The sequence below is a fragment of the Salarias fasciatus genome, chromosome 18 (assembly GCF_902148845.1).
Source record: "Salarias fasciatus chromosome 18, fSalaFa1.1, whole genome shotgun sequence".
Lineage (NCBI taxonomy): Eukaryota > Metazoa > Chordata > Actinopteri > Blenniiformes > Blenniidae > Salarias > Salarias fasciatus.
Genome location: NC_043762.1, coordinates 7,948,925 through 7,960,092, shown reverse-complemented (window position 1 = coordinate 7,960,092; position 11,168 = coordinate 7,948,925). Strand labels below are relative to the sequence as shown.

Here is an 11,168-nt window from a genome sequence, read left to right as displayed (position 1 = left end):
TGAATGTGAAATCCTTAACAACAACACCCCTGGTTTTATCTCCGGCCAACTGTAGATTGAATCATCATGAAAAACCTCAGCCGTGATAATGCTATTTAAATGGGGTTAATGTAGTCTTAGCCGCATTTAAACCATTTGTAAACTGCCGTAATTCCCCCTAAAAGATTGAGAGACACTTGCTTTAGCAGAACACTCTAATAACTGCTCCGATCTGCCCAATTGAGGCTTTTACCAATTGCCTGCTTAAGATGGCAGACTCTCCTGTGGCAGAAGGTGAATGTAAGCCCCTGCTCGGGCCAAAGCATCCTTTAGTGCTCCTGGAGTTAGAGCCAGGGAGATTATCATGTCAGGAGTAATCCGACTCGGCCCACAAGCACAACTATGGAGGAGGAGGAGCAACAGTTGAGGGGGGAGGCAGTCAGAGGCATCAGAGAAGCTCTGTGCTCCACTTACGGTAACCACGCTCTCCCTCCTCACCCTAACTCATCTTCTCGACCCGCAGAGTTCCCCTCATTGGACTTGAGGAGAAGACCTGCTGCTGGAAAGCGGGTAAGGAGACATGCATTATCCCTCCCTCCGCGTGGGCACTTGAACTTTAAGTGTTTTGCAGGGAAGTGAGTTTCAGAATTAGATGGAAGTCAGGGCGTCTGTCAGATCTGCTGCCTGCCAATATTGATTCTGCTCCACTGTCCTGTTTTAGGCTGGAGGTTGTGCAAGAGAGGACCAGACGTTCTGCCTGTCGAGGTGTCATCAAAGGAGTTTTCTGAACCCGATCCCAACTCAGGGGGCTTCTCCAAACATCCAGGGCTCCTCTTCTTGAATGGATCAGCCTGAGTGCCATGAAGTGCACGCTTACTTTCAGAGGAATGTTGATTTTCATCTCTGGAACCTTTGCAAGTTTTATGGAAGTGCAAATATGATAGAAGAATAAAAGACACCCTGGACCTGAATCAAGTCCGGACACCTCCCTTACTTGCAGGCACAGGGAGCTGAGATGATTTTCAGGGCAAAAAGCAGGAGTCCTGCCCTCACTCCTCGCCTGTGATGATGATGGACTTACCCAGCCAGCACTTGCCTGTGGAGGTCAGCTGAAGACGACGCCACGCAGCTAAGTCTGGATTAGCCGGCCGAACGGTAAGGACACCACATCTTCTTTTGTTAGTTTAAGCCGGCAGCTTATGTGGAAGGTGTTAGGTGCTGCTGACAAGAGATGCCTGAGTGGCAGAAAACACACGTTGGATTATCTTTATCAACAAGCGGCCCTTGCAGGAACTGCATGGCACTAATGCTTTGGGGCCTGTCACGAAATGTTTGCAGAGCAGTTACCACTGATGGCGAGAAGCATCCCATGAAGCTTAGCAGGAGAAATGGAAACTGTTATCGTTAATTGTGCAATATAGGAGTGACATTTCACCACACAGACCAGCTTGTTTTCTTTCCCTGTCACTCCTCCAGTATGGTGGTTTCCCATATTTTCATGCACAATTGCTCTCCAAGCTCTCTTTGGTTTCCCTTTACTGCGAGTTAGTCCACTAAATGTTACAACACGGTGAATTTATCACATTAATTTCCTCCCAATTTGTCCTCTCGAGGTTTACCCTCCTGCTGAGTTGCACCTTTAAAAATGCATTTAATGAGGAATTGCAAAATCATAGTAGCTGCTTCAGTAGAAGCTAACTTGCTGATACTCACCGTGAGCGTTTGCTGAAGCGATGATCCCGTTTGCTCTAAGCCCATATCATATGTAGAGATTATACAGTATCTATCTGCACCCCGAGAGGCTGGATCGAGGTTAAGCCTGAAGTCAATTGAGCATTCAACTTTCATAACATGCCGAAGCCGATCATAAGTAAAAGCGACTGAGCAGCAGGCTGCACCGACACACTGCTCCTCATCGTCTCACCTTTTTTTTCCCCCTCTTCTTTCTGTCTTTCTGCTGTTTTCTTGCAAAAATGTACATTGTGCATGAAAATGAATAACAGGGACATTCTCAGTTTGGAGAAATCCCTGATTGATTCTCATGTAAAATGTCACAATATTTCAGTTGTCCTGACTTGCTCGAGCTTGCTCGCCTGGGTCATATTTGAAAGTGTTATTGAGCGCGTGCCAGATGGCCGTCAACCTTTTGAAACAGCAACATCAACATGTTTAACGTGGGTTTAGGCGCGATGCTGTTGTGCTAAAAGAGGATCTGGCATAGACAGATTAGCAGCCAGAATAGCAGCTCATCGACTCTTCTTTAGAAAGTAGCAGAGAAAACATGAGTCTCCCTCACACAAAAAGCGAGGTTTTGTCAAGCTGCCAGGTTCCAGGTGACTTGTCTTTTAGTGTGACAAAGCACCATTTAAACGTCTTGTTACCTCCATGCATTGCCTCGACTCCTATAATAAAGGGCAGATGAATTGGGACAGGTGTCAAATGTGCATCTCTGCGTGGATCATTAATGCCCTGCGTGAAAAGCAACAGGTTCAATCCGTGCAATGTCGTGCAAGGCTGTTGGGTCACTGGATTAATCTGTATTAATCCATGGTACATGATAGTGGGCTTTCCAAAACAAAATTGAATCTTTTTAAGCCACTTACCTTCTTCCAGTAGATTTAAAGGATACTTAAATCATGTTTTCACAATTTGTGTGTGGAAAAAAAAAAAAAAAAGAATCACTTGTGGCACTGCCATTTTTGCAGCTTTCGCGCTAACAAGGAACAGCCTTGTTTTAATTACCACACGCTTTCTGACTGACGGCGCTTGAGCCAAGTTGATGTGGCTGCTCAGTAAAAAATTGCAGCCCGGTCTAAACTAAGCCTTTTTCTTGGTTGTATTAGAACTGAGGCTGGATTTAGAACAGCCAATCCTGGCACAGAACATCTCCTTTATTTCACAGCCTTTTGGACAACCCTGATCCGAGTCACCGAGCCTGCCACTGTTTTATGCCTCTATTATACGCCACATTAAAAGGGCCTGGCAGCCTCAAGAGGAAGGCGCACTGGCGCTCTCTCGGTGGGGCCTGCATGCTGGTCTAACCTCTGAGTTAGAGGTGTCTGATGGATTAGCACAGACACACACACACACACACACACACACACACACACACACACACACACACACACACACACACACACACACACACATACAGCAAGGCCTGGGCTCTGCCACCAACACTGCAGCCAGGTGTTAACCCACGTGACTGCAGATAAAGCCGGCAGGCATTAGTGCTAATCCCGCCCTGATCTTTGGAATATGTCCCTATTACCTCCCCGAGCACTCTCTAGCTGTCCCCAGGCCTCCTGATGCTCACTTAAGAGGGAAAAGACAAACCAAGGCCTTTCTAGGACTCCATAAAACACCTTGTTTCCTTGCAACAACACAGTAGGTGCCTTTCCCAGTGTTTTGCTTTGCTACTGTTATCTTCCCCGTGCAGGTATTTACGGGGTGTGTTCAGAGTGAGGCAGAGGCAGCAGGTCACATGGGAGGAGCAGAGACTCACACACACGGCTAATAACATTTTGCAGGTAGGAGCCTCAGTGTGTGCAGACCTGTGGACATTTGTAGAAATCAAGAAGCAGCAGCAGCAGCAGCATTATATAAGCTGGATTATGGGGCGTTATGTGATGCTGCATGTGTACACCCTGGAGGTGAAGCTGGTGCTTGGCCAGGAGTAGAAGGTTGGACATTGTCACAATTTCTGCACAAGATCTAGGGAAAAGTGAGACCGCACATGTGTCATACGTGCGTGTTTATGGTATGTGTGAGTCACAGCGAGCGAGACAGAGCGGGCTGTATTTCGGAGAATATATAGGAACAAATGCAGCAGACGGGTGAGACATAAAAGTTGGTTTCCGCTTTTTTCCAGCACAAAGACGCTCTTCATTCATTTCTGTGATCTCCTCTGGCCGTAATCATGTCGTGCTGGTCAAGATCCAAGCAGACTGACAAGAAAGCCCCCCTGTCTGCATGGCTTGGTTCTCAAGCGTTAACCACAGACGCCCCTCATCCCCCACTTTGACAGATCCCTAGTTCATCTTCCATAGGCTGTGTCATTCTGCTGAGCGTCTCCTTCTGGCACTCGAGGGAGGGAGGGACTCGAGTGCCATGCTGCTGTAATTACATTACCGCCAGCTTAGCAGCAGCGGCACAGAAACTGACCCAATTATTCCTCAGAAACATCAATTTTATTGTGTCCTTTGAAATAATGCCATCTTTGAGTCACAACAAGAGCTTGGTTGATGGTCGAGGACGGGGCTTCAATCTGCACGCGTCGGCGAATGCCTAATGTCTCAGGAATGGCTTTGACAGGCTCGGGAATTCCTCAGCCAAGCTCTTCACTTTCATGGTTTGCCTCAAACATGTTAATGATCTCGTGGCAGTGTTTTCCCTCTCCGCTGGTCGCTGTTCAGGTGACATATGGCTGACAGCTCACATCAGGTGTGCGGCTCCTCGCATACCACGTATTCACTCCCGCTGTGTCTCTGCACACTCAATACCATCGACGGCTCCGAGTGCCAGCCGCCTCTTTCTCTCCCCGTGAATAGATGATTTCCCTCGTTTGTTTTGGGCCTCACACACGCCGGAGCGGCCTCCGTCTCCACACAAAGCCCATCAATAGCGCGGCGCTCTGCGAGGAGCAGGCATGTTGCGGATGTGTGGGAGCTGGTTGAGTTGTCTTTGCAGCTCATCTGCACTTTTATGTCTGCGTTTGAGGATGGCTTTTCCTTCTGCTGCAGAGTCCCCGGGGGTTTCGCTATATCCTCTGCGTTGTTGCTCCTCTCTGTTTGGTGGAAAACAGCAGCATTTGTCCTGTCGGGAAGATGACCAGCTATTCATGCCTCTCCTCTAAGAAAACCCTGGCGCCTCTTCACCTTATCACGCTGTGTTTATTTATTGTCCAGAGCTGCGAATGCCATTGCTACATATTAAATGTCTGCTCTGATTAATCATCCATGTCCATTTGAACAAGCTGCAAAATGCTCCCTGGCACTTTTATTGGCACCGATCGACTGCAGATGTGACTAATGTGTTTCTGAGTGGAGCAATTATGACAATCAAAGCGTCTTCAGGGACGTGAGAATGGTGTTTGATGACCGAGCTCCGTCCCGTGTCGGCAACCGAGACACTGCGAGCCTCATCTGTTCCCTTCAAGGTAATTGTTTTATCAAGATGAGCCGCGGCGCTCACACGCAGAGGACACTGATTTATCGCCGCCCGGCGAAACTCTCAGCTCCGAAGATGAGTAATTGTCCCAAACTGACCTATTAATAGCGAAGGAAAACATCTACCTCATCCTCAACGCCGATTATAACAAACTCGCCCTTTCAAAACGAAGCATCTATCATGTTCAAAGCAGGAGCGGTGAGATTGCTTGTGTTCAGAGTTGGTGTTGAACCAACAGAAACAAAATGAAAGTTTCCACGGAGGCTTCTATATCATGCCTGGTGATTAAATCCAGCAGTCAGAAACCAACGTCAGACAGTCTGTATAGGCAGACGGGAGTCACTGCCACAGTTCCACGTCTGATTTTTACCCCGAGTTTGTGTCAAATGAGGTTGTGAGTCGAAATGTTTGACTTTCAGGCTCTACCCCTTCATTGTGCAGAGACGACTCGCCACGTCGGACCCATATGGAATCATGAATGATGAGTCAAACTTTGATATGACTAGTTATACCTGTTTACACAACTATACAACTCATGGACTGCTTCTTTGTATTTTTCCCCTTTTGCGGCGTCCAAAAAAAACTTTCGATGGAGCATGAAGTTTCCTATAGTCGATCAAAACGGCTGATTAAAACAACAACAAAAAAAAAGGTTCCTACTTTACTGGTTATTTTTCACATGCTGTCATAATGCGGGATACAGGAGCAGCGGATGAGCTGTGAACATTTACCCAGAAATATTCAATCAGCAGTTTAGTTTCTCTAATAAAGCAAACAACGAAATGTGACATTGTTAAAGCGTCCAGCGGCCTGCCTGCATGTGTGTGTGTGTGTGTGTGTGTGTGTGTGTGTGTGCATACGCCGCAGAATCCAGTCTGGCAAACCACTTTGTAAAGCTGGTCTGGATTTGCTGTTAGTCACTGCCAGTGTACCATTTCCGGCTCTGGGGAAATGTTTTGCTCACCGGTGACATGATATGAAAAATACAAAGAGGTGAGCTCGTAAAGCTTCTCGGATACCAGCGCTCTGATAATAAAGAAGAAGAAAACACCAGGCAATAAGTCCTCGGCGCAGTGTCTTACTGCGGTATCTGTTGAAAAGGAGGAGCTGTCTGCTGTAAAGGGATGTACAAGCCCGCACGATCAGTGAGGTCTCATTATACACAGCAATGCAAATAGGTGTGGTTGAGAAGCTCCAGTAAACGAAGGAATGTATTTCCTCCTCCGTACATTTTTGATTTTTTTTTTTTTTCTTTCCTGATTTTTCTCTTCAGAAACCAAGACAAGAAGCGTTGACTGTCATTCGCATCAGGTATTCTGGGAATGATGTGTGCATTTTAGCAGGTTTTATGAGGCTACGGGTTACGAAGGCTCATCCAGTCTGCCTTCAGCACAAATTATGGAAGCTTTTATTTTTTTTTATTTTTTTTTTGTCCTCGGGGCTGCAGCAACACAACTTTAAACACACACTGCATTCTCGGGTGTCAGCAAGCGATGTCGGGCTCACAGATCATGAACCCGCTTTGAGTGAAAATGAGCTGACAGCAGAATCAGAGAAAGTTAAACCAGTGGTAAAATAAAAAGCTCTGGGCTGAGAGAAGAGGATTTACAGAAAGGTCACAGAGACGAGGCGTTTGAAGAGATAACAAGCACGGCGTTGTTCTCCTGGTGCTTTTAATGTGACAACGTGAGAAGACGGCTGACGTGATTCAAACATGTCTCATGTACCTTCTGCCTCTCTTTATCTCTCTGCAGAGTTTCAATGCTCCTCCACGTTCTAAGATGAAGTTATGGAAATGTGCTACTTTTGCCTTCATGCTCTGTGCTGCAGCGCTGTCCACCCTCCTCAATAGAAACATGGAACCTATCGGACACTTCAAAACAAGGTCAAAACACCCGTACGCATCTTCATTCTCATCGAGACCGTCCTCGCCGCCAGAAACCACGTCCAGAGCATCGTCGCCGTCGTCCTCGGCAGGATCGAGAGGCCCGTCGCAGCAGGCGGGTGGTCTTCATCGGAGGGTCCGCTCGACGGACGACATGAACTCCCTCCTCTCAGAGTGTAAGATAAACTGTTATTTTCTCCCTTCGACGTCCGCGCCGGGATAAGGTGTCATGTGAGGGTTACCGAGGATCAGGCGGAACACTTAGTACCTGACTGCGATGTTTACAGAACAAGTTTCAATGTCTCACGCTAACCTGCAGTCAATTAACACCTCATGGCTCACCGGCTCGCCGCAGAGCTGCTGCAACCGGCGGGAGACTTGATATACTGCATTTTCTTTGCTTTTTCACATGCCTCATTGACAGCCATTCGTCAGAGAAATTGACTCCTTAGAATCATAACGCTTCCTGTCATGCAGCTGCTGATAAGAGCAGCTGTATGACGGCAGTGGCTCTTAAAGCTCGGAGATCGAAAACACATGTGTTCCTCAGAGGTGCGATCTGTAAGAAACATTTATTCTGCTTAATGAAAGCACCAGTCATGAAATTAAGGCCTCGCCGGCAGTGTCGGCGCACTTCATCTGTAGTAAATAGCTCTTCTGCACATGCTCAGTAGAAGAACAGTGTCTTCCTTCAGAGCGACGTGCGCGCCACACGAATACAAACCTTTTCTGAAGTCTGTCTAACCCTGAAAAGATAAAAGACACAACGCGTCCCCGTTGCTGTCAATAATCTGACTGTGTTTGTCAGTTTCAGTGATGTTCCAGAGCTTCACCGAGGGCGAGCTTCAGCACGTGGTCAAATCCCTGCTGGACAGAAAGAGAGGCAAGAGCCGGCGCCGCGGCGAGAGTCAGGCCCGGAGGACTAAGAGAGCCCGCCGGCCCAAGCCCTGCTCCGTCAGGGAGCTGGAGCTGACGGTGAGCGAACTGGGCCTCGGCTACGAGAGCGACGAGACGGTGCTGCTGCGCTACTGCAGCGGCAAATGCACGGCCCACCGGCACAACTACGACATGACCATGGAGCACATGATGCGGACCGGCTTCAGGAAGAAGGGCCGCAAGGACAAGGTCAGCAACGGGCCCTGCTGTCGGCCCACGGCTTTCGAGAAGGACTTTTCCTTCCTGGACAACAACAGTCGCTATCACACGATACAGAACGTGTCGGCAAAGAACTGCGGGTGTGTATGACCCCCGAGAAACGGACCTCCCGCTGCTTCATGCTGCTCTCAGCCTCTGTCGGAAGAAGCTGTTCAAAGAACGGAGTGCGCTCTCACAGGCCAGGACGGACGGATGGGAATACGTTCACGACTGCTTCACAGCAGCCTTTTTTTTTTTTTTTTAAACAGGGATGTTAATTTTTTTTTTTTGGAACCCACCAATCACACGAACAGCAAGTGTTTGGATTACTTTGGGGAAAAAGACAGAAAATGACTGCTCCCGCCGTAAAAGTTTCTATCTTTTCTATCTGTGTAGTAACACTGTACCTGTGGTGTAACAACAATGTAGCAACATGACAGCTTGTGATATTATATTTGAGTAGTGGTTCAGGCGATAGACTCACGGCGATGAGCGCCTGTGGATAGATCATTGCTGTTACTGCACTTCATTCCCACCGCTGTTAGTCAGTTGAAATCCGGTTGTTTACATAGAGTATAATAATGGAACTCAATTCTTTTTTTTTTTTTTCAGGCAGAAATGTGCTCAAAAACAAGCGACTAAGCCATAAAGAAAAAAAAAATAACACACACACACACACACATACACACACACACAAAATGAACCGATGCTCTCTTTAAGCTCTGCAGCGACACAATGACCTGATTAGAACGCCATGAGATCGGCGCTGTGACCCGTTTTCCTGCTTGTTACTGTTACTGACCGCAGTGTTATTACACAGCTGAAAGTGTTATTGATAAGAATCTGACAATGAAAGGAAATTCATTTTCTATAGCTCCAGGTTTGATACCCATCTTTATTACGTGTACTTTATATGTATTGATGTTGTAGATTAACAACGAGGACCTGCTGCAAAACAGTCTCACTTTAGCAACGTGACGATACGATAAGATTCCTCAACATCTGCTCCCCGTAGAATGACTCCTCATGCCAGAAATAACCTCATATCTCATGTGTAATTATTACCCATAATTCTCTGGAGTTATTTTATCTCAAATGATTGCCAAAGTCTAGTCAAAACAGCACACGACGAAACAGATGAAACTTAAACCCCGTTGACACATTGATTTCAAGTGAAAGCGTGAACTTTTCGTTAAGTTTTGAGTGTCTGTTTACACGGCGAAACCATGGAACTTTTTGAAAATGGCTCCCAAATCGGACGTTTTAGAACAAATCTCAGACTAAGTCGTCATGTAGACGGACGAAAACAAGAATTTGTGGAAACGCTCATGCTGTGACTCCATGCTGCACACATGCGTGTGATTTCACTACAAAAACGACCAACAGCGCCATCCTGTGGCCTGGCATGTTAACTACAACACTTTCATCATGAATATTGTTTTGAAAATGTTGCCGTTTAAACGCCAAACTTTCCACAGAAAAAAACCCGGCAGGTTTTCACTTGAAAGGTGATCGTGGACACGGGGCCTTACGTTTCATGTTTCCAGTCGTGTGACCTGTTAAATTCTCGTCTTGATATATTTTACACAGATTTTAGCTTGTGAAAAGTAGCGGCACATTCTCATTTTCCTCCGTGACAGAAATTTGAAGTAGACGTTGGGATGTGAAGTTGTGTTTGCACCCCTGCGGCGTCCATGCTCTCTAACCCCAACCCCCCCACAGTACAGCCTTCTTCCGGCCCTGCATATGCCTCCTTGTCGTATTGCCTGGTTGACTTTTAGCGGAAAAAAAAATAAGCTGTTTAAATGAATTATGAAGCAACTTTTTTTTTTTCACTTTTAATGATCCTTATTTGGTTTGAACCCATTGCAACTGCCTGAAGTACAACAAAATTTTTTATTTTGTTTTTGTTTTACTTTTTGAGGAGTTGAAGTGTGGGGTGCAGATGCGGTGCATCTTTATTGTAGTTTGTAATGTATTTATTTGGGAAGTAAATTATGTTTTTTTTTTTGTTTTTGTTTTTGCATATTTATTTAGATTACCACACAGAAAACAGGACAGCTTATTATCAATTAAGCAACTGTGCCAAAAAATGTTTTATCTAACATTATATATTGACTGCTGAATAAACATAATTCCAGTGGTATGGATGTGTAATGGATCATTTCTCCCAAAAAAGTTTTTGGGGGGGTGTCAAATATTCTGTACTCAGACTGTATTTAAAATAAATAAAAGAATAAACTGCATGTCGGTCGCTGTTAATATTCATGCAAGTTACAGTAAGGAAGACGATCCTTGTGGTGAAGGTGAAGAGGAAGATACACTGAGGGTCACGTTACTATAAATAATCCATACAGTGCTGCAGTCATGCTAATATATTATTCATACTGATATTATGTAGCCGCTCAGCAGCCGCCGTAATGAGCCGCAGCGACATGAGTTCATCCCGCAGAGCTGTGGCGGCCGATTCACTCAAACCTATAACGGCACCATTCCTCATCTCCAGTGGCTTTTTCTCTGTATGTTAATGTCTCTGTATGCTACCATCAACGCACCAATGCACAAATATAGCAAACTAAATAGGCCAAAGATGGCTTGAGCGTGATTTTCAGTGTGGTCACAGACCGTGTAAGATTGACATTTTTGTTTGCTTTTCTATCCAAGAGTTGGATCGTCCACAATGACTCTCGTCTGATTCAGAGCCGAGGTTTTTTGAGAGGAGTCTGCAGGAGTTTCAACCCGTTTACACGACAATGTTTTCAAGTGAAAATGGAAAACTTCGGTTGCAAACTTGCGCTTGCGTATACTCAGCCTCTAAACTGCAAACTGTATATATATTATAATTGATTGTTGTTGTAACCATAGGAAAAAAAGTCCTTCTAATATACTTTTAATTAATTCTGCAAATATTGCAAATGTTACATTTATAATTCTTCAAAAGTGTCACGAAAAAGCCCCATAATATATTCTGATGCTTTCTGGCCTTTTTTCAGCAGCCGAT

General features: G+C 45.8%; 1 protein-coding gene across 1 annotated transcript; it reads left to right on the top strand.

Annotated features, from left to right (window-relative positions):
- Positions 1-413: 413 nt before the first annotated feature.
- On the top strand, positions 414-10,280 carry LOC115405855 (neurturin). Its single transcript, XM_030115605.1, has 4 exons — positions 414-549; positions 701-1,134; positions 6,903-7,209; positions 7,842-10,280. Exons 3-4 carry the CDS (start codon positions 6,930-6,932, stop codon positions 8,276-8,278), a joined length of 717 nt encoding a protein of 238 aa, XP_029971465.1. The 5' UTR covers positions 414-549; positions 701-1,134; positions 6,903-6,929; the 3' UTR covers positions 8,279-10,280.
- Positions 10,281-11,168: the final 888 nt, after the last annotated feature.

Coding starts and splice junctions, on each gene's coding strand:
- LOC115405855 (XM_030115605.1), top strand. CDS start 6,930: ATGAAGTTATGGAAATGTGCTACTTTTGCCTTCATGCTCTGTGCTGCA. Junction 7,210..7,841: donor GAACTCCCTCCTCTCAGAGT/GTAAGATAAACT, acceptor TGTGTTTGTCAG/TTTCAGTGATGTTCCAGAGC.